This window comes from Parambassis ranga, chromosome 17, assembly GCF_900634625.1.
Source record: "Parambassis ranga chromosome 17, fParRan2.1, whole genome shotgun sequence".
In the NCBI taxonomy this organism is placed as follows: domain Eukaryota; kingdom Metazoa; phylum Chordata; class Actinopteri; family Ambassidae; genus Parambassis; species Parambassis ranga.
Window position 1 is genome coordinate 20275969 of NC_041037.1, and position 24443 is coordinate 20300411.

At 40.7% G+C, this 24443-nt stretch overlaps 1 protein-coding gene across 1 annotated transcript; it reads left to right on the forward strand.

Moving 5' to 3' along the window:
* Nucleotides 1-444: 444 nt before the first annotated feature.
* On the forward strand, nt 445-19369 carry LOC114449971 (potassium voltage-gated channel subfamily B member 2-like). The gene is made up of 2 exons (XM_028427857.1): nt 445-1029; nt 17378-19369. The coding sequence occupies exons 1-2, from the start codon at nt 445-447 to the stop codon at nt 19367-19369; spliced, it is 2577 nt and encodes an 858-aa protein (XP_028283658.1).
* The last annotated feature ends 5074 nt before the right edge of the window (nt 19370-24443 follow it).

A 24443-nucleotide genomic window follows, 5' to 3' on the forward strand; every position in this document is an offset into this window, starting at 1 on the left:
TAGAGAATAAACATATCCAACTCAGCCATCTGAACATGCTATGTGAGAGGGCCTGTGGGGTAATGAAGGTGAAAAAAAAGTTGTGGATTGTGCAAATGGTGTAGAAAACCTCTGATTATATGTGGTGCTAAACTATCCTCAATATGTGTCTGATAGCATTGTTTTTTTGGTAGTTTTTACATATATAGTCACTAAGTTCACAGAGGAGGCTGAGCAGGAGAATGGTGTAATTGACTGTAACTGAGTCTGGTTTCTTTTTCTAGCCATGGATCTAACCAGGAGCATACTGGTCTAAACGCAGCCAGGTGAGCTTTCTGGGCCTGGGCAAACTTCCCCCCAAGTGACTGCCATCTTATTGATCCTGACATTTTCCAAATCCACACACATACAATTCACTGCCACTCCCCACAGTAAAACAGTGTGAAAACTGCAGTCAGAGCAAACATGACAGACAGAGTGAGCTTCAGTACCCCTAAAGTCAACCCCCGGCCTGCAGCAGCTCCAGTGCTCCCCCCAGAGCCCATCGACATCATCCGTATCAAAGCCCGTTCCCGGAGGGTCAGGCTTAATGTTGGAGGCCTCATACATGAAGTGCTGTGGAGAACACTGGACCGACTTCCTCGAACCCGTCTGGGGCGACTTAGAGACTGTAACACCCATGAGTCACTGCTGGAGATCTGTGATGACTACAGCCTCACTGAGAATGAGTACTTCTTTGACCGGCACCCAATGGCCTTCTCCTCCATCCTCAACTTCTACAGAACAGGGAAGCTGCACATGATGGAGGAGATGTGTGCTCTGTCCTTCGGCCAGGAGCTGGACTATTGGGGCATTGATGAAATATACCTGGAGTCCTGTTGTCAAGCGCGATACCACCAGAAGAAGGAACAGATGAATGAGGAGCTGAGGAGGGAGGCAGAGACGCTGAGGGACAAGGAGGGAGAGGAGGAGGACCAGGGCTGCTGTCCAGACAAGAGACAGAAGCTCTGGGATCTGTTGGAGAAGCCCAGCTCATCTGTTGCTGCAAAGGTAACAACAGCAACAAACACATATAGGCTCCCTAGAGGCAAAACATTTATATATAACTTCCACAATGGCATTTAAAACATTAGTGTGGGGAGGGATTGTCTCTGTTATGGAAGTGCAGGGTTAAATATTTTATCAATTGTCTTGTCATGTAGTGGCAGCTGTCGGGGTGAAAATCCCCTTGTTTCCTTCTGATCACCCCCTGAATTAGTTTGTAAGGAAGGAGCGGATAAATTCTGGTCTCAAAATTATAATTTATTAAACAATGAGGCAAATTCTGAGTCGCAGAGCTCTGGGTTGTTGCACACAAAGAACCAAACAAGAACAACACAAGAACAGGACAACCAACAAGAACAAACAACCACACAGCAACAACGAACAATGCAACAACAACTGGACATGGAATTCACACATTGATATACCCCATGGGCGTTCCTGCCTGCCGGCCCACAGGGGCATCTACCGCCCCCCTGCAGACCCTGGTTCATACAGCAACTAGACCATTAGTGTTTACTGCCAAATAAGGTAAAACTTCAATTCCTCAAATCTCATAGGTTGTGAGTCCAATCTGGGGGTGACCATAAAACTGGGTACTCAGGAGAAAAACACATTCCTTTAGAATCTGGCTTTTATCAGGTCAAAGGTGCTGCTGTCCTTAGTCTGAATTTATGACCATCTCGTACCAACCGGAGCTCTCTCCAGAGAGCAGAAAAACAACTGATCTCATCTGCCACAGCCTGAACTGCAGAAAACAAAGTTATATGACACACTATGAAATTACTTATTAATACATTCAGTATCCTCGAATTACTTTGATTTTCTATAAAACTTCCTAACACATAAACACTTATGAAAATCACATTATTAAGCGCTAAACACATATAAACATGAATACTTATATATCTGAACACACTGCATGTTAACACGGTGCAGAATAAATTCTTTCACCCAACAATTCCCTCTTTTGAGCTCTTATAAGAGCTCACAACAAATCTTCCTCGTCGTCACCTGGCACGGGCACCTCTGCTGCCAGCAGAGGCATCTGATATGAAGGAGAATGAAAACCTGAATCCTGCTTTTCAATTGCTGACACAATTAACCTGTAACCTAAACAGTGCACACAGGGAATATAACAACAACCACATGTAGTCAAAATACCCAAAAATGCTGCAAAAGAAGTGATTAGTGACATACCATACTACCGCCTTCCAGGGTCCCAGCACCCTAATCAGCCAGTCGTCCAGGGGATTATCTATCCCTGAGTGCTCATGCAACGTACTGGAAAGAGTTCTCAAACCTTCTAAAGCTTTAGTGACCTTACCGTCGGAAGCAGTGTTATTGGGAATGAAAGTACAACACATTTCATCAAACATAGCACATACACCTCCTTTCTCTGCCAATAACATATCCAAAGTCATCCGGTCCTGTACTGAAATCAAATCCCCATGCATCGTCTGGATATAATGGGGCAGGTTCAGGTGGGGCCTCGCTGATGCACAGGCAACACAACCTGACATATTTTGCTCCCTCACCTGTTTTACCATCCATCTGAACCAAATATTACCATCCTCATAACCGGTAGATAACGCTAATACATCGAACGGGGTGAGTTTAGTGTAATCATGGACTACAATGTCGGGTTAGGAGTCCCAACATTGGCCAGGCACTCCGGAAGATTTAACATAAGGGTTGTGGTCCAGGCCAGTAATTGATAACATAATGGGATTCTGCGTGCAGCTCCAATCTCTTTGTATATGGAAATACCCACTGAACAAGATCCGCCCGCCTGAGGTGGTTTTAGCTTTTTTAGGTGCCCAATTTGTGTGCTGCCTCCCCAATCCACAAACATAGACGCCATACTGTCTCCACGACACATTATGTCCCCCGCAGTTGATTACTGCGCACAAATCAAAGATAAAAGAGAACTCTGAACCCTTATAGTAGTCTAACTCTATACCTCCCCTGTTTCTCACACATACATCTCCTCCTGTCCCTGGTGCTCTCCTCACCCTGCGTGTGCTGGGCCCTGGATTTGACTTACCATTGGATCCTGGAAAACTGACAAAATAAGTACACACGAAATTATGTTACACAGAAAAAGTCAAAGATACACTAACTACAGACATGAAAACACAAGCTCCCAACACCCTCCAGTTACCCCACAGTCCCATCTTGTCAGCCGGAGTCTTCTTGACACAGGAACTAGAACCTCTGCTCCTGAAACTTTAGACCTTCCTCTCGACAGCTGACCTTACTGATGACTGTGGTTCGTCTCCTGGTGGGGTGATGCGCTTAACTTCGCCTATCACCCTTAGTTGGAGTGATGCGCTTAACTTCGCCTATCACTCTTAGTCCCACGCTGATCCTGATGATTGCTCATGTATGTGTATTCACCGTCTCATCCTCTTCAACCAAGTAGGGTAGACTACCTACTGGTCACACTCCTGGTTTCAGGGGATTATTCTGCCCCTTTCATTTTATCCTCCTCCTGCTCCTTCTAATGTCGGCCAGCGTCCATCCTGGCTCCAGTGATACCAGGTGTCTCCTTTCCCTTTCAGCCACACAGCATGGGATGTCCTCCGTACCACCTGATATGGTCCCGTCCACCTAGGCTCCGACCACTTTCTCTTTATCACCTTCAGGAGGACCCACTCGGCTGTGTGTGGCTCCTTCTGGACTCTCCATCTCTCCTTTCTCCTTTAATACAAATACTAACACCAAAGCTTTAAATTCATTATATTATGGTTTATATTAATACCATACTGCATACTTCTTCAGTCTCAGCCGGCCAGCTGGTCCAGGAAACTGTCGACCTGTAAGAAGCTCATAGGGTGTACATTATATGGCGTGATTAACAGAACATCAATACAATAGACAATACTTGAACCCATATAAATTTGGTCTGTGCACAGATTTTAGCCAATTTTTGTTTTAGGTTTTAGTTTCATCCTTTCCACTTTTCCCTGTGACTGTGGTTGATATACTGCACCATACCTATGTTTTAGGCCTAAAGTCTGCTCCACCTTTTCCAAGTCTAAACTCTTAAAATGAGATCCATTCTGGGAATCCATGCTGTGGAATGTAATAGTTAATCAAACAGTTTATCATCCGGTTTAAAACTCAAATACATTAATACTTGTCTCACCCTCTTTTTTCTGAAACAGAACACCATTCACAACTCCACCTGTTTCAGAAACATCAAGATAAAAAGTAATCTAGGTGAGCCAGATCGGTATGGAAGTTGAGACAATGAAAGAGACAAGAGTACAGGAGGCACAGAACCTACATCAGTAAATGATGAAGACCAGATGTTATGTGGTAGTGTGGCTAACATCTCCTGAGCCTTATTATGCCTCTACTGTATGAATGGCAACCTAATAAGCTTTAAAGGATGAAGAATTCTAAACACCTATCCTCTGTGCCTATTCATTAGAAATAGCTTTACATTTCTTAACCATGGAGCCTAATTCTATAATATTATGTGTGGTACAATTACTAAGCAAACAAGTGGCACACTATTATCTGCCATTTTGAGCCATTTAAAACTGTTCTGGTGTTAACTATACGTCAGCAGCTACTCCCTCCTCAGTCACAAACAATTTATCTGCTGTGATGGACCAATGTAGTCCCTCTCATTAGGAGGTAGAACCTCTCCTGATAGAAGAGATCCTCACACCTGTCATAGAAGAGAATAACCTACAGGGATCAGTGGACAGCCTATAGAGTCAGAAAGACATTATCCAGGGTTTCCACAGCTGGAATAGACTGAGGAGACCGCCCCCTTAAGGAGACTCAGGTAAAAACGAGTCCAGCAGATATCTTCACAAGACATCTGTATCGTAGTGGTTCTCATCAGCCACTGTCCAGCTACTCCAACACTCTGGGAGCATAAAAAGTCTGTCCAGTAAGAAAAGTCACTATTAATCCATCTGGGGAGCACATAATGGAGGTTCCAGTTTTGATCAACAAGTCTCTGCCCATCAAATTCACTGGTGATGAGCTGGAGCAAATGAAACAATGTCTGTGGTGCTGCTAACACAGTTTCACAAGTTCTGTGAATGGCAAAGGTTTCCCAAAAGAAGCCAACCGACGAAATGATTTGAGATGCCGGTGTGATCTTTGACAGCCATTTCCCTGGGGAGGATACCAGGGAGCCCCTTGTGGTCACTGACGGGGCTGCTTGTAGTGACAGTCTCTTTCCCAGTGGCCAGGTTTTCCACAATAGAAGCAGTCACCTCCACTCAAACCGCTGTATCCACCCTTTCCATGCCCCCCTCCCCCACGGCCACCCTCTTTTCCCCTCCAGTTACCTCCTCTATGATATTGACCCCACCCACCTTGATAGTGGGGGCGGGTGACCCAAGATGGGGTTAAATACATATCAAGATTTCCCACAACTGGGGACTGTGGCTAAGGTGGGGGAGCAGGCTGAGGCTGAACCACCCTCTGTGATGCAGGGGTGTATTTCTTCATTTTCCTCTGATATGCTGCTTTCTTTCTAGCTTGAGCTAACTGCAGCTTTAATAATTGTGTCTGCAGCCCTTTCATCTCCATGGTCTCTGTGTCTGTGTGTAAATTCATATGGTGTACAACATGTCTCTCCCAAGCAATAGAATCACTTCCTGGTAAATCAGGGTCATTTTTCTGGGCCTGCTGAAGCAACAGGGGAAGGCCCCCCCCTCTTTTGCCTTTCTATACCAGTGCTGCTGGGCACCAAGTTGACTAGAGTTCACTCCTGTCTGTCTGTCTGTTACTCGCCCCCTCCCATCAGGGACAATCATGATGGGGTACATCCCAGGAAGTGGGGTCTGAGGCGAAGCAGAAGCTACAGCAGAGGCTGGTGAATAGGCAGGCGGTATCTCCGCCCCCTGAGTTCCCTCGCTCTCTACTTCCTGTTTAATGTCAGTGGTACTACCAGACTCCTTACAATCATCATCTATGCAGCACAGATATGCCTGATATAGAATCTTACGTCTCTCATCAGCCTGCACTGCCTCCTTCAACTCAACTGTCTCTAACACTAATAATCTAATAATCTCCTCCTTTCTCTCTCTCTCTAGTTTAACTTTATTCTCCGCTGTTGCAATCACACTTTTTAGTGGCTTTTTATCATCTCCTTTCACTCCCTGTCCTGTCATTGCTGTACACACTGCTGCTTCCATCTCAGCTGCAGCCTTCTGTTGTCCCTCTGGTCCTGCCTGTCCGCAGCAATGGCTCAACATCTTACTCATCTGTTCATCAATTGTCTTCCACGTAGACATGATTACCACTCACCAAATCCTTCTTGCGTACCTGCTGTATGTTAAAAATGTACCTTCTATATGTGCCTTCTCCTATCCCTCATTGTGACTCTGGCAACAGAGTCACACACCTTCACTAAACACACTTTCACACACACACACACACTCATTCAACCTGCAACACACACACTTAGGCCTACACAAACACGCTCACTTCTCCGACGGCACGGAGTAAACACCTTTCCTCGACGGCGCGAGGTCAAAACAATTAAACACAATTTTCAATACATAAAACACAACTTAAACAATAGGCTATATATTTTCTTCTCTTTTCTCTTTTCTCGTGATCCTTTTTTTTGTCTTTATTATTTTGTGATCACTGTGACACTTTTCCTCTGTGTGACCCTTTTTTTTTATTTTTTAAGCTTTAGGCGGTCATCACTGTCGTTTCAGGGGTCATCAAATCCCACGGGCTTTCAACCGAGCTTTATCTATATTTGCGTCCAAATATAGCGGGGGATGCCACTCCCAATGACATAACGCTCATTCACGTTATTGTATTAACCCTTTTTTTATTCTTTTTATTTTTAATTGGTTAATATCTCTCTCAGTGTCACTTTTCCTTTTTCTCTTTTACTTCATCTCATTTTCTCTTTTACTTCATCTCATTTTCTTTTACTTCACTTATTAAGACTTACAATCTGCCTCTTACAATTTGAACTCTAAAACACCGTACCCATCCCAGTGACTACTTAATTTAGATTGTCCAATGTGCAGAATTTTGATTAAACAGGTATCTGCTTACCTTGTTATTATTGGCCAGCCAGTAGTCACTCCGTCAGGCAAGATGTCATTTGACCCACACTCCTTCAAGTCCCTGTTCGGGCGCCAAATTGTCGGGGTGAAAATCCCCTTGTTTCCTTCTGATCACCCCCTGAATTAGTTTGTAAGGAAGGAGCGGATAAATTCTGGTCTCAAAATTATAATTTATTAAACAATGAGGCAAATTCTGAGTCGCAGAGCTCTGGGTTGTTGCACACAAAGAACCAAACAAGAACAACACAAGAACAGGACAACCAACAAGAACAAACAACCACACAGCAACAACGAACAATGCAACAACAACTGGACATGGAATTCACACATTGATATACCCCATGGGCGTTCCTGCCTGCCGGCCCACAGGGGCATCTACCGCCCCCCTGCAGACCCTGGTTCATACAGCAACTAGACCATTAGTGTTTACTGCCAAATAAGGTAAAACTTCAATTCCTCAAATCTCATAGGTTGTGAGTCCAATCTGGGGGTGACCATAAAACTGGGTACTCAGGAGAAAAACACATTCCTTTAGAATCTGGCTTTTATCAGGTCAAAGGTGCTGCTGTCCTTAGTCTGAATTTATGACCATCTCGTACCAACCGGAGCTCTCTCCAGAGAGCAGAAAAACAACTGATCTCATCTGCCACAGCCTGAACTGCAGAAAACAAAGTTATATGACACACTATGAAATTACTTATTAATACATTCAGTATCCTCGAATTACTTTGATTTTCTATAAAACTTCCTAACACATAAACACTTATGAAAATCACATTATTAAGCGCTAAACACATATAAACATGAATACTTATATATCTGAACACACTGCATGTTAACACGGTGCAGAATAAATTCTTTCACCCAACACAGCACACCTTGTAAAAGATGTTAAAGGGCTAAATGCACTTGAAAATCAAAGCAACACAGGTTTGACCCTTCCAGTATGTCTCAGTACTGTAAATTTGAGGCTCCATTATACAAAGGACCTTGTGAGGTGGCTGAGGTCGTGCCAGGCTTTAAGCTGTCTGCTTGTGGCTCATCCACAGTGGTTTGTACTAATCAGCGTCCTGTGAGGAAGAACTGGCAACTATGGCCGTGTTATAGATAGACAGATGGTTCAGCCAATGACATGCCAAGTGCCTGCTTTTTTCAAACACAATAGCTAGTTATGTGGACATTAAAAATGAATATATAGTTTCTATGCCTTACAGGCAGTGACTCTGTCAGGATCCAGTCAACACAGTCCAGATATCCCTGTCAGAAGTGTTGACAATAAGTCTGTGATTATCAAGAAGGTGAAAATAAAATCCAGGTATACAACAAAAGTTGTTTAGATGCCTATTCATAGAGATACTGACACTGTAGAGGTGAGAGGGAAAACCCCTGTGAACCTCTTAGCTGCAAAGTGAAGGTCTTTCTTGAAGACCTTTCGCTGCTCCTCCAAGCAGCTGTATCAGTTCTTTGAATGAAAATGACCTGGATGACTAAGAATCTTCATCAACACAGGAAAGGTCATAACAGTAACTTGCAAAAGTGGGGAGCAAAAGTTGAGCAGTATATTTAGGCGGGGAAAATGTCAGACAGCCATTTAACAATTTTAGTTCAGCAACAAAGTTCAAGTTCATTTAACATTTGAGTTAAGCAATTTAGTATTTTTATAGCAAAAGTAAACAGGATTTAATTTGAGCTCTCCAAAGCACACAGAAATGTGTATCTTGTTTATCTTTATTTAGACCACGTTGTGTTGTGATGGTGATGAATGCATTTTGTTGAGGTTAAACACTTTTCTGCGTGTTATGCAGTGACTTTTTCATCTGATGAAAAATACTGTATGGATTTACAATATGATAGGCTTAGTGTGTAAAGTGTGTACTACATGTTGCATGTTGTCAGTGAGACACTTTTTTCTAGATGTTGTGTAAGACACACTGCAAGCTTAGAGTCATTTGACAGTGTGTTTACTACAGCAAGATTGCTGTGCCTGTTTTATTGTCTGCAGCAAAGCAGAAAGAGCTCCTAAAAATACAATGCAATCAGAACATTAGTCCATTACTAATGATGGGAATAGACATTTGTCTGCAGTGAATGATACCGTAAAGTCTCATCAATGTAGAAGGAATACAGCAAAGGCATAAAAAAAGAAATAAATATAAATAATATAATAAAAGAAATACAAGGAGGAGAGGAGAGGAGAGGAGAGGAGAGGAGAGGAAAACTTATTGCAAGATGGCACATAATGATTTTGAGCTGAGCCAGAACAGGTTTTCTACACAGAATTCCACTCATGTTGGAGAATTGTGTTTAGATGTTTAGACTAAGTTGGCAAAACCATATGATGACAGTGGTTCATGTTTTTGTTGGGACTGTATAATAAGAAAAAGAAAAACCCTTATGACCGATAGAGCTGATGTAGAAGGGGGCTGTTGATAATTGATTCCCTGTTTCCAGCTGATTGACTAGAGAACAGTCTGCGCCAACTGCACTGTCAGCAGCAGGAGAGACTGCAGTTTTAATCAGCAAGATTTACACAGGTCCTTTTATCTTTAGGCTCACTTAACAAATGCAATCCAAATATGAATGCTTAATTGATTTGTGGCAGTCATTACTGATGGGCTTCACAGTTTGACTTGGTGGTAAGTTCTGTGAGGTCTGTTACTCTTTCTACAGCACTAAATATTGCAGAGGCTTGGGGGTCAAGCAGGCTGTAGCAGCATGATGTATTCCTGGAGCACATTATGATGATCATTCATCATTGTGCTGTGTGAATGTTACCATTACCCACATTGTGAGTGGTTTACATAGACAGTACACTGTGTTTCATTACTTTGGAAAGATTCATTTCGGTTTGCCATGGAAATTAATGTATAGACATATCAGTCAGGTACAAATTGAAATAGGGAAGAAGCTATGTTGTCATGAAATTAAACAATAAGCCCACATGGCCTCTACGACTTTAAAATGAGCTAATGTTTTTATCCTCATCCTTGTTTTTTTTGAAGCTGTGACTTTACTTGGGCTTTTTGATAATCCGTCAACCTACTTTGATCGAAATAAAAAAAAATCCTTTAAACTTTATTTACTTCTACATATCCGTGTAAATTAAATGTATATATTATTCAGCGTTATAGCTTGATGGTGTGGTCTCTGGTTGTGAATGATGAGGAATGAAGAGGCAGTGTGGCATCAGAGACACCTTAGGGGCTTTTATTCAGCACCAGACCACTGTGAATTTATATAATATTTTCTGAAATCTTGTCCTGCATGTTGTTAGTGTTACTATGTGATAAATAATCTGTATATTTCTGTGATGTGCATAGATGTATACTGTATGTGTAAATGCATTTTTGTGTAGTTTGATGTTCCAATGTCCACAGATAGTTCTCCAATCTAAAAACAGCACTGGCCTTCAAAGGTCCATGTGACTACGTTGGAACCGTAGAGTCAGCAGGAGGGAAGCTGCTTAGGCAACTCTGTTCTGACACTAGCTGGGTGTCACTGTAGCAGCAGTGATGCAGCTCAGCATCCAACCAATCAGAGTGCTGCTTCCTTGTGACATGACCAGCTCAGTGCTGTTGCTGATTAGAAAAGAAGCATTACCTGGCCATTTTGAAAACATGGTGCATTGTTTGGGCAAGAACACACACATACACACATATACACACAGAGTCCAGATGGACAACTATCCATATTAGTTTGGAGTTTCATTGGATAATATTAGTATTAAATGTTCCAATAATAGAGATTAGTTGCATGCACTTTATGTAATCTGTGTAATCTTCTTATTTTTGGCTCTGATTATATTTTTTTAACATGTTCCTCTGCATCTTATGTTGTCAGTCACATATACACACATGTTCACGCATATTCAAAACAGATTTTCTTTCTTCTCAGTCTGTCAAGTACATGTAATCCCTTTTGACATTTCAGTAATTCCATTATAGCTTAAAGAAACTTCAGATGTGACAAAGTGACAAAGACACCTCTTACACAATTTGCACAAACATAAAAAACAAAATCGGGGGAAGAGGTGGAAGGAAGCTATGACAGTGTGTGTGTGTGTGTGTGTGTGTGTGGCTGCATGCAGGTGACCCTAAGTCACACACACACGTACAGTATGACTTAGGAGTATTCCTTAATCTCCTTTGGGGCTTTTACCAGGCCTGCTGCTGCTGCTACAAATACACTAACTGTTGGCAGGTTGCATGGTGAGTCCTGTCCACTGTCTGACCTGCAGGAGGAAGTGGGGGGAGGTGGTATGTCTTACTTCTGTGACAATCGATGTCACGGTGGTTAGAGAGTTTAATGGGCAGTAATTAAATCAGAATCTATACTTGTTTGATTGTTAGGGACTAAAAACAATGCACCAGACAAGATCAAAAGTATTTTTTTTTATCAAAACACCTTTAGAGAAGCTGGCTCACAATCTGTGGCTTAAGAGCAGATCTTAAAGATGAGGGATCATGAGGTTAGAGGAATTATTCATTTTCCTACAATACCACTTTTGTTGTCTTTGTCTTTGAACACGTGTGCAGAAAAGAAAAAACTCTCTATAATGCAGAGACTCTAACAGGCTGACAGGGTCAGTGCGAAACACTGTACATTCAATTTGTATACACTACTTTCTACTCCATGTCTGATTTTGTATCAGTTTGTTAATTTTTTTTTGTTTATTTTTTTTTTTTATGTTGAAAATGTAGAATTTTTGCAAACATTTTCAATGAATCACTTAATCTAAAGTAAAACTCAGGACAGTAAAAAAGGTTGTATGTGTGCGCTAAGCAATGATACCAGTATTGTAAATATGGAGAGTTCACGATACCTATCTGTAATGTTTGTCTTTAGGACAATTTTGCTACAAGTTTGAAACAATTTGGCACAGGTCCTCTTTCCAAACCTCAAATGCAATTAATACAAACAAATAAGATAATGACAATTAACATACATTGATTTTAATAATTTGAAAAACTGCACTTAGTTCTGACATAATGTCTGCTGTTATGTAGCAGATGAGAGCATTACCTGCCCTCAACATGATGGCAGAGTACAAAAGACAGAGTGCCTCCAACAAACATGAGAGCATTATCAGAACATGGAGGAGATTTGATTTAGGGATTTGTTGATGGAAAGTGGGATATAAACTACTACTAAAGCATAAACAATTCTTAATAAATATGCTGTTAATCTCAGATTAATGCTTATATGAATGAGCTCACATAAAACTCTTTGACTGGTGTAGGAAGTGGCTTTAGAAATAAAATGTGATGACTGCAGAAATAGCAGCAGTCCAATATATCCTGTGCCTGTTGTTCCAGAAATACTTAGACATATTGATTAGAGCTTAGGTTTCTCTGCCCAGTCACTTCAATGTGTCTTTCATTTCAGTTTGTGCTTTCTTATTCTAGAAATCTTTCTGATTTCCTTTGTGTTCACTTCTCCGTGATCATTGTCAACCAATCTTAAGCTCTTCTAATCAATTTCTAGTATTTGTGCAAAACACAACTCTTTGTATACTATATGAAGTGTCCAAAGGGAAATCTGTATTAAAAGCAAGTCACCATGAAGGAGCAGAAGAGGCAGGGATAAGTGCCAAGCCAAGTGCACTAGTCTGTTTAAATCATGTGCAGAGATTGTCCTTTTCCTTTGTTGACATGATCTATAAAAAGACCCCAAATGGCGAGGTATTTGGAGTGGGCATCCAAAAGTGTGTAACACACTTCTTCAGACAGACAGGAAACTACAGACAGGAAACCAACTCATTGAGACATTTCTTAGAACAAGAAGGAGAGGCGGATTTCCATTCCCTTAGAATCATTCATTTAGCAATACCCAAACTAAACATTACCGCGTGCTGCAGTGTGGGGAAAGAGGTAATAATGGATTGGAGCACCCTAATATCACTAAAGGGCTGTCAGGAGTCATCCTTCTATTGTAGATGGTGCTGCACAGATTAAAAGATATCAGTCCAAATTGTGTCAAGCTTAGGGCGCCCCATTATTGAGCAACATTTATCACACATAGCAGCGATAGAACAAAAGGTCCAAATATGTTTGGTCTCTTAATAATGCAGATAATGAATAACTTCAAACTGGATGATTTGGAGTCTAGCGTTAACAGAGCATGCTTTGATTTGCTCCAGTCCTGTTGTATACAGGTTATCTGAAATATCAGTACCTTTATTAATTCTTTAACCCATGCCACCTTAATGTGAAGTGAGGAGGTAGCCACTGGAAAAAGAAAAAGAAATTGTGAGATAAGGTGTTTAGAGTTGGGATTCCTCAACACAAGCTCATAAAAAGCATGCTGATAGGGAATTATTGACTGCCTTGCAAAATTCCTGATGCGGAGATACTGGAAAAGTGCCCAGGGGATAGATAACATTTAGTCAGAAGTTGCAGAACAGATGCAAACCTGTTGTTAATGTAAAGATTACATTACAGACAGACCCTTTTCTGACCATTGCATAAAGGCTGCATCGATAAAGCAGGGGTTCTGACATATAGGGGAATAGATAGAGAACTGTGGAAGGCCAAGGCCCTGATCTGTTTCTGGGTGGGTTTAGATGAGAAAACTAAATAGCTTTTAATGACGCCCTAGTCAGATGCTTTAAATGCTTTACTTGATTCAATCCCTGGCCAGCTAGGATCAGAGCTTTCACTTGAACCTACTGAGGTATCATTCCAGAAGACCCAAGTTCTAGCATTACAGGCCCGGGGGTTTTTTGGGTTTTTTAAACCAAACTTACTGAAGAGTTAGAGGTCATATGGCAGATATATGATCCCTGCTGCCTGTCAGAGTGAGTTGCTAACAAAGTGTTACATCAATAAAACACTTTAGAGCTGTTTAAACCATCAAGACTCAGCTCCATGTCTGCTGATCTGAATCTCAAATGTGGAGCCTTCCTACTGTAGAGCTTCTAAAGCAGCTTGTGTGTTCCTGGTACTGCTTAAAATCTGCCCTGGGTGCCAAGGTCACAGCATTTGGCTGCCATTAAGCCATTAAGACGCCGCAGAGTGGCCACACTTTGATACACCTGTCCTCTACCTCCCTTTGCCCTGTCTCTCTTAGGCTTTCTATTTATCTTCATGCTCATCTTTCTTTCAGGTTCTTCTTCTAGCTTGCCTGGTGCAGATATATCTACACAAATGTTGCATAACAGATTCATAAAGCATTTATTATAGAAATAATTCTAAATACTAATTATTAATAAAAATAATTGAAATACGTTCATTTCTTTATTTTTTTAATTTAGATACTGATCATCAATAAATATCAACTATGACAAGTGACAGTGACAATTATTTTATGGCATGTTATGGTGTCCAGCCATTGCTTGACTCTTCCTGTTGAAGAGGAAAGAATGAGTAACCACTTCTAACCTCTCTCTATCCTTTCTATAGATAGGAACACAATCCTATTACAATTATCCTGAAATGTCCTAGCAAGGGCTGCAGAGAGAAGACTTGGACTACACATGCTTCCACTACCTCATTCGGCTTGGACATTACTGTGCCCGCCAGAGGATATTTTTTTTTAGAAGGCTGTAAGGTTACTGAGGTTCTTTTTGACAGGAGTTAATAGCAATATCACTCCCTGCTCGTCTTATCATCATATAAAAAATAAAAACTTACCACTTGCTACTGCAGTAATAAAATAATCAGCACATAATCGTTGCAGTGTCACAGTAACAACTTCATCAGAACAAAATGCAGTCCGTGACCTGATAATAATCATGAGTTAAACACGTTTAAAATTGTTGTCATCGTTCCAGAAAGAAATTCTTACATACAGCCACACACTTGGTTGCACTCACGCATGCACACACTCATGCATACAGTTAGCTATAGAGAGCTATTATAAAGAAATCATCCATCAGCTGCCACATTATTGTAGAATATGTAAGTCACCCTCAGTCAGCCAGGGGGTCTCATACAACTGTATCCATTGGCTGTATGGGATATCTATATATATATGTGGTTATTATTATTAGTATAGTATAAAATGACATTTGTAGCAGTTAGTGAGTCTAATCTAATGTATGCCAAACTTAGCTTTAGTAATGCTTACAGCTGTGTTCGTGTTGTTGGTAGGAGTAGTACAATCTTCAACAGGGGGTCCATGCTACCTGCTGTTGTTTTTAAAATATATTTACCCACAAACTTACATTTCTTTAAATTAGAGGTCAATAAGCAATATTTCCCCTGGGATTAATAAAGTTTTTTCTGATAATAGGCATGGCCGATAAATGGCCAACATAACACATAACTTCCTGGGAGAAAACTGTTAGGGTCAAATTGTTATATTTCAGGGCACTGAATATTGAAGTGGTTACATATGACGTGTTATATTTAGCGCTCACAATGTCTATATATATATATATATATATATATATATATATATATATATATATATATGATACTCTCAAAGACCGTTCTAATGTGAAGCAGAAGTGAGCTGTACATTGCAAAAAAATAGAAATAGGCAAATATTTCAGGCATTTTAGTTAGGCTACTTGATCTTATTTATCCGGTCACAAAAAACATGGGGCTAAACGTCAAGGCAAGTTGACAGATTGTATAAATTCACAGGTATGTAACCACACCTATTTACACAGTCTACTATTCATTTGTAAACCTGAACAACAGGACCCATTAGTAATATAAATGTGCACACACACGCATGCTCAAGCAGGAGAGCTGCTGTAGGGGCAGCGTGCATGTGTTAAAGACAGATGTTTAATGTACAAAAGAGTGATTAGACTTCATGGAGCTGACAGTACTCCTCCTAGGTGCAACAAGTTGTTTGTTCTAATGTATTATTTTAATAATGACAGTGTGATGGCTGAACAGAGACTTAATCCTTATGACAGCATTTCACTGAGCTGACACCAGGGAATTGCAGTGAATGTCAGCACCTCCAGACTCTGCAGACAAAACAGATTGATCTCCGTATGATATTTTATCATACGGAGATCAAAAAGAAAACAAAACTCCGGCCTCATTTATCGGTCATCCATCGTCCATCCTGATTTCTAACAATTGGTATTGGCCATATAAAAACCCATATCTGTTGACCTTTACTGTAAATACACATTAACATAAATGCAACACTTTGTAGTGAATATATATGATCAGTTGACAAGGTATTTTTATAAATAGCAGTGTACATGTTTACAATAGTATTTGAATAGCTTAATATTGAAAGCACAATAACAACGTACAGTATGTTTATACATACCACTAGGTTTCATAAAACATTTATACAATATATATATATATATATACATATATATATATATATATATATATATATGGGGAGCCCTGCTCAATCTCTCTGTCAGTTTGGGGGCCCTTGTTTGAGGACCCCTGCAATATATATATCAGTATTGTTTGACTTTATATTATCATGTGAATTATAATAATGTGTAAAATAATGTGTTATATCTCACATTTCTACACAGAGTAATTGAATCATACAGTTTATTTATTATGATTAAATGCTCTTATACTTACGTATGTATATTCATTTACTAGATTCACATAAAGCTATTAAGTCTGGAGGTGGAATGGCGTGTCAGTTGTTGGGCCGCTGTCACAATGTACTCTGATATTGTCTATTTCTATTTACAATGAAGGCTCTATTTACATGAAGCCAGTTTCCATGAATTCCTATGTTCATATTCATGAACTGATAAAATCTTTTAGACAACACTGTAGAACATGAGAAATTACTTTTAAAAAAATTTGTTTTTCCTTTTTTTTTACCTCCAGCTGTTTCTGACCAGTGAATGCATCACTTTAGAATAAATGTGGAATCCTTTTGATAGTGTTCTTGTACACGGGCCTTTGTCTTTGTCTAAGACCAGTCTATTCTAATTTTTTTTTATCAAATCACTTGTTAACGCACAAAGAAACAGAGCTCTTGACTTGACCTGCTCTCATTTTGAAACGTGCTGGATTGCTTGCTGTGTGTTCATTTTGTACAGCTTATCACTAGGAAGACAAAGGATGCTATTGGCAATAGCTGGCAACAAACAGTTGCCATAGCAGCAATTCTATCTCAGTTTCTCCAATAATACCAAAGTCTAGCTAGTAATATTACCCCTGAGCTCCTGTTTAAGCAGTAACCTTCTGCATCTACACTACAGCTGCTTAAAAGCTAGCAGGGTAATGCCATGATCCCTGGGTTACAGGTGACAGTAAGACTATGCAGACTCTGCATTCTGTACAAGTTCATGATATACTCGAAACAAAAGAGCTAATATGATAACCTACAATTGTGTCTTTGTCTTGCAGATTTTGGCCATGATCTCCATCCTGTTCATCATCATTTCCACTATTTCATTGTCCCTCAACACCCTACCAGAGCTGCAGGTTGTAGATGAATTTGGCCAGTTCAATGATAACCCCAGTCTAGCCCATGTTGAAGCAGTTTGCATTGCCTGGTTCACCATGGAATATATGCTACGCCTATTGTCTGCCCCCAACAAGTGGAATTTTATCAAAGCACCTCTAAACATCATTGATTTAATGGCTATCCTGCCTTACTATGTGACTCTTTGCCTAACGGAATCTAACAAAAGTGTGATGCAGTTCCAGAATGTGCGCCGTGTGGTCCAGATCTTTCGTATTATGAGGATACTTAGGATCCTGAAATTGGCTAGGCATTCAACAGGACTACAGTCTTTGGGCTTCACTTTGCGAAGGAGCTATAATGAGCTAGGTCTGCTGATCCTTTTCTTAGCCATGGGCATTATGATCTTCTCAAGTTTAGTGTTCTTTGCTGAGAAGGATGAAGACTCCACTAAATTCACCAGTATTCCTGCTTCCTTCTGGTGGGCTACAATTACCATGACAACTGTTGGTTATGGAGACATTTACCCACAAACGCTTCTGGGCAAGATTGTTGGAGGACTCTGCTGTATAGCAGGTGTATTGGTCATTGCCCTTCCTATCCCAATCATTGTGAACAACTTCTCAGAGTTCTACAGAGAGCAGAAGAGGCAAGAGAAGGCCATTAAAAGAAGGGAAGCTCTGGAAAGAGCCAAAAGGAGTGGAAGCATTATTTCTATAAACCTGAAGGATGCTTTTGCTCGTAGTATGGAACTCACAGATGTGTTGGTGGAAAAAAGAGAGGACAGTAAATGTCCAGTGGACAATCACCTGTCACCCAATCGCTGGAGTTACCACAAGCATTACTCCAATGCAGATGTGGGTAGCCCAGGTAGATCTCAACATTACCAAGAAGTGACTCAGCTAGGTTCCCCTCATCGCGTCAAGCCCTCATCTAACAAAACCACCCCTCAACATCTCAGTGCAAAGCGGCTTGAAGATGCTTACAACAAGAGTGCAGCTTTACAGGAACACCAGGAAAAAATAATAGAGGAGCAAATTGAGATGAATGCACTAACTTCCTCCCAAGCCAGGCAAACCTCACCCAAAGTAAGCACTACCACAAAATTTCCTAATGTGGCAGATGATTTTTCAGCTGAGAGGGGTGAAAGATGTTCTCTGCTCCCTTGTGCTGAAGGTCAAACTGGCATTAAACAGCAGCGTATACCCCCTCCCTTGGATCTAAGTCAGATCAGTGCAAAGGAGGTGAACCGAGGCTCTGATAGCCTGCAGCCAATGACCATGATCAAGGAGGGTTTATATGAGTTTGTGTCTAGCCCTAGAGAAAATGTGGCTGGAGACACAGATATGGAACCAAAGAGTGAGGATACCAGTGACACCATGTATAAGTCTTTGCAAGATTATAGCAGCCCTCATAAGACAAGGGCCCTCAAGGTTGACTTCATTGAGACCCAAGATGACATGCTTATGGCAGTGATGACACCTGTGGCAACCCCTGCCTCCACTGGCTCATCTAAATTTGCTCAACTGCATTCTGATGACATTGTGTCCAGGTACTCTCCATCTCCTGGTTCTGCAACACAGGAAGCTAAGTCTCCATTGGCAACTCTGCAATCTCCGGCCCTGGTCCAGCAGTCTGTCGTCCCAAGCATTTCACAGGGGGGAAGTGAAGGCTCAATTGCTAAGAGCTTAGAAGGTGAAGGACAGCTCACAGGCTTAAGCCACCAGGGGAGGAATCACAATGAGAGCTCTGGTGCTGGCCCAGGCAGTGCTGCTTTTCCACTGTCATCTAAATCTAGCACTTGCAACTGCACACAGGAGCCAGTTACCCTGGAAGAAGAGGACATCGAGGGAGCAGCACAAAGTGAAGAAAAACGAGAAAATCACATTGTTCCGGATGGAAGCCTGACACCGCCATGTGAAACAAGCATGTGAACTCAAATAGTAAGAAAGAAGGTTGATGTGATGGATGACAGCAACCACCCAGAATTAACTGTACTATATCTGTGTGAGCTGTGAAAACACATTATGTTTAATGTAACAGTTGTACAATTTCTGGAGACACTGGTCACACTCATTATATTCCACAAGACCTAGTAAAAATAATCTCCCATCTTATCATCACTAAAAAAGTCACCTGACCAGTGGGAATTCTGACGCACATATATGCATACTTGGGTTTGGATTTCAAATGACATCATCTGAAGACGTTATCTCTGAAGTGACTTGTTCTTTGAAGATAGAGACTGACATGCCACAGAGCAAAAAAACTGACAAAACCTTTGGTGCTCAGCTGTGAGCAAAAATCAAAGCCTTGTCCAATAAAAAAATAAAGAGAGTTTTGTGTACAGTACTGCTCAGCAGCTATAATTTACAGTCTCCTATTGCTTGCTACTTATAGGCCTATTTATTATAGGAACTAATATTATCAAGAAAAGACAGGAGGTGAAGCAAATTATATTTTTTATATTTGTCTAAGCAACTTTTGAAAATTGATCTTTTACAAGATTTGAAAACATAATGAATCTCTATTATAATGCATTGTGGACTCTGCTAGAGCACTATTCTTCAGTCCAGGTTTAATGTTTTTGTTATGGGACCACACTTGATACCAACTGTCCAACTGTTTTCATTTAACAAATAGCACTGTAGAGTCCAAAAAGACATACACATGTGCTCTACGTGAAGACTGATGTTTATCTCAGTGCTTCATTATATATTTTGTTTTGTGCATGTTTGTGTTTTTTATTTTTTTGCTTATTGTTTTGTTTTGCATTTTTGTTTCTCAATTTTGTATCATACCAGGAATGAAAGCAGGGTCTTTACGGTGAAAAGGGAACAGAACAGAGATACTATTCTGTGCACCAGCGTGCCCTCACAGGAAAAACCTAAGATGAGGTTGATATTTCAGTCCTTGAAAAGTGAAACGTGTACTTGTTTCTGCAGCTGCATCTCTGTGTGTTTATGGGGGAAGGATCAGTCACCATAGTAGCCAAAAGTGACAACAGCAGTCATGATTACATGTGTTGTAAGACAAACCATCATCTTTACCTAACCCCTTACCCTGTTTAGAAAAGTGGTGCAGGGGGGATATGAACCACAAACGTCTGAGCCAAGGTCTGCAAGGCTTCCTGTACCACCACCGTCCCCACCTACCTTATACCAGAGGGGCTGCTTGCCAACCGGCAAGGCAGGCAACTGGTTCGGGTCTCAGGCCGAGTCAGGAGCTTTGTGAGTCCTACGATCCTGTGACATCAATCGTTCATTTGTTCCATTTTTACTATCCAGCATAATCGTAACTATGTGTCATATGTGGAGGGTGTATTATCGACCAAATGGCGTTTTTTTGTGAGGATGTGTTTTTTTGCACAAATGCTTGAGAATAAAACATCTTAAAGCTTTTTAGGAAATAAAACTGTGTAGTGAAGTGAATAATACAGATAATGAATATTTAAGTTTGAATTGATTATACTGCCAAGGGGATGCTTTGTATTGTCACGCTTTATCATTCTGTATGAGCCATAATTGACATAACATTACTTTCCTATACTTTTATCAGGAAAACATCTACTTGTTCAATAACAACAGCCCTCTAAAACTCAGGAACAATTTGTGTTAAAGTAGAGCTGATGATGAGCACCCCAGTACCCCCTCTTTTTGGTCTCTGTGAGACTACTATCCTATATAAGGAACATTCTAATTTATTTTAACAGTCAAATCTTCAACTGACTACAAAACTATACACATCCATAATGTCCATGTACTCACTAAATGAATAGCTTGGGTTGATCAAAAGCTGTCATGCATGTTGAAACAAGAACAACAGTTTGGGGACGTATACTATGATGACAGCAAGGAGCATTCACAAAGTGTTTTATAATCCCCACTTGTATAAAAAAAAATTTTAAAGCGGTAAGAGAAACCATTCAGGACGTGTTTTCAAATATGACACCGGACAGATGAAGTGCAAGTGTGTGAATACTAAATGTTGTCTGTGGAGCGGCCTCTACAGGCAGTTACATGTAAATGAATGGACCAGATGCCTCATCAGCTCTCATTGTATGAATAGATGTGTATCACGACTTTATTATTAGCTGTGCGTTGATTTGAATGTGTTCTGCCACACAAAAACAAATTTTAAGATGTGTGCACACAGTGGGAGAGAGTGTCAATTGCTGGGACCTGTCACAAGATAAAATGTGAATCATCACTCCACTTAGAACAAGATGTCATATTTTTGTGGTTTGTTAAAAGTAAGTTGTTGCATTTTTGTTTTTTGTTTTTTTAAAAAAGAGGAACGTGGAGATTTGTGTTCAGTAAATTAAAAAAAAAATGTGTGCCTTTTCATAAATAGACAATTTATGAGAAGGTAAAAAAACTAAAATATGGACAGATGATTTTTTTTGTTCTTTTATCTGTCTTGTTCTTGTGTAATTGATATATTCAGATGCTCCTCACATGTTCAACGTCGGTGTCAGTTTCATTTAGTTCTAGTTTTCATGCAGTGTAGCTCACAGTTCATAACCTCACCGTGCCACACTGTCCTTTTATTTCAGTAAATAAACATTTTTGTAGGTTCAGTGAAATTTGAAGTGGGGTCATTTGAAGTTCCTACAGCAGCGTAGGACATGTTCTGTACAGCAGCTTCGGAGATGTCATATGACAGAAAGAACATTGTATAGGTAATTTAATAAGTAATCCGGCAGTATCCCAAGCAAGCCCCCAAAGACCATGTGGACTCATTTATGTATAATACAGAATAACCAAGCTATAAGGTCTACCCAAATAAGGTCAAGCAGCTTGGGAGAAGGTTAGCTCTTTTCAGCTGAGAACGGTTCCGTGCTGTGGATCATCTTTGTCCATGTGGTGAAGGAACATTCTCCGCCATAACAGTTCTGTGCATCCACTCCATTTGATCAGATGTGGCTCTGTGCTTCAGAGTAATAATTATCCACTGCTGCAGATCAGTGGCCATAGTTCAATGGTTTGGCTTTCTGTGCACACCTTCACTGTCACACTGTCATATTTATTTGTTATTCTAATTTTAATAGTTATTATACAGTTAGTTAAGCATACTGCCACATAACTAGACACTAAAACTGCTTGTTCATCTGCCTGCTCATTGATTGTTTTTCTTCCATCTTCATCTACTTTATTTGTTTAACAATAGCCAGTGTGATGATTACCAAATAAATTGTATGTAAGGCAATGTACTGATAGTGAATAATAACATGTCAAATAATGTTGTCAAAATGAAACAGAAATAAATGTCTTCATGGTACTTTTGTTGTGTTTTTTGTTTGTTTGTTTGTTTGTCTCGTGTGTGTGTGTGTGTGTGTGTGTGTGTGTGTGTGTCCGTTATATATTATATATTATATATTATAAAGATGTTGTCTTTGTATGTGTTGTGTTTCGTTTCCCTTCCCTGCCTGCAGGAGGAGCCTCCTCTCTGTGCTTAGGTTGCAATTCGGTGATGTGGAAGCCCGTGATTAGGGGGGGAAGGATGGGTGCTGGATTTAAATACTGTCAGCCTCCAGGCACTCTTTCTCTCCTCTCTGTGTGCAAGTATATTTAGATTGTGTATTTCGATTCATAATTGACTTTGCTCACCCTGAAATTTTCTTTTTGCTTTGTTTTTTGTAAATAAATTTGTAAATATTTTGCACTGTGAAATATTTTTTTTGTGTATTCCCTGGCAACTGAAACTGGAGGGGAGAGCCATCTGTTATGGCAAGGTTTCCCCTAAACCGATCATAACAACTCCATTATAACCATGTATTAGTTCTATTTTGTTAGATTTTTATTTGTAACTACGCTAGTAGGATAAATATTTAAATATACTGAGTTATACTAATCTTAAATTTGTTTAAACAGAATAAACACTATAACAGTACAAGTGTAGTGCTGCTTGTCCACTCCCACCCTACTTGCTGCTGTGTCCCTGGGTAAGACAATTAACCCTAATTTAATAATAATAATACCAATGAATTTTATTTGTAGTTCACTTTACATTTGCATAAAATCTCAAAGGGGGTGACCTGAGGTTTCATGCCTGTTGATGACACAGAAAAGAGGAACCATGTATATGATGAAGAGGGTCAGACCAAGCACCGAGCTCTGGGGGACCACACAGGTAACAATATGGGGCCAGGATTTTGCATCCCCCAGGGCTACGAACTCTGTGAGGTATGAGTGGAACCATTTGAGGTCTGTATTGTTGAGTCCAATGTAGTGCTAAAGAAGGTGGAGGAGGATATGGTGGGCTACAGTATCGAATGCAGCACTGCGGTCGAGAAGGATGAGGAGAGATGGGAAGCCAGAGTCAGAGGTCAGCAACAGGGTGTTAGTGATTCTGATGAGAGCTGTTTCAGTGCTGTGGGATGGACAAAAGCTAGACTGTAACTTTTCATATAGACTGTGTGATTGGAGGTAGTTGTGGAGTTAGGCAGAATCAACTTTTTCTCTTAAAAAGGAATAGGAGGGTGGAAATTGGCCTGTAGTTGGAGAGGACTTCAGGATCTAGTGTGGGTTTTTTGACTTAGGACCTGACAAGGGCAGTTTTTAGGTAGGGTGGGACATGGCCAGTTTGGAGAGAGAGGTTTATGATTTTTATGGTAATGAGCAGAATGATTGAGTGGGTGTAGACTTTGAGGAGAGAGGGAGGGAAGGTGGCCCAGGGAGCATGTAGACGGTTTCCAGCCAGCTGTGTGGAGTACTGCATCACCTGTTCAACCAGAGCCTTCATCTTCAGAGGATTCCAGTGCTATGGAAGACATCCTGCCTGGTCCCAGTGCCATCCTGTGGCACCAAATGATTACAGGCCAATAGCACTGACCTCACATGTTATGAAGGTCATGGAGCGGCTGGTGCTGTCTCACCTCAGAAGCCTGGTGAGCCCTTTCCAAGACCCACTGCAGTTTGCATATTAGCCCGAGGTCGGGGTTGATGATGCAGTGACATACCTGCTGCAAAGGGGTTACTCCTCCCTGGACAGACTGAACACCACAGT

Excerpts from the sequence above, each read along its gene's own strand:
- LOC114449971 (XM_028427857.1), top strand. The coding sequence starts at position 445 with ATGACAGACAGAGTGAGCTTCAGTACCCCTAAAGTCAACCCCCGGCCT. Across the intron at positions 1,030-17,377 it reads GCTCATCTGTTGCTGCAAAG|ATTTTGGCCATGATCTCCAT; the intron begins GTAACAACAGCA and ends TTTGTCTTGCAG.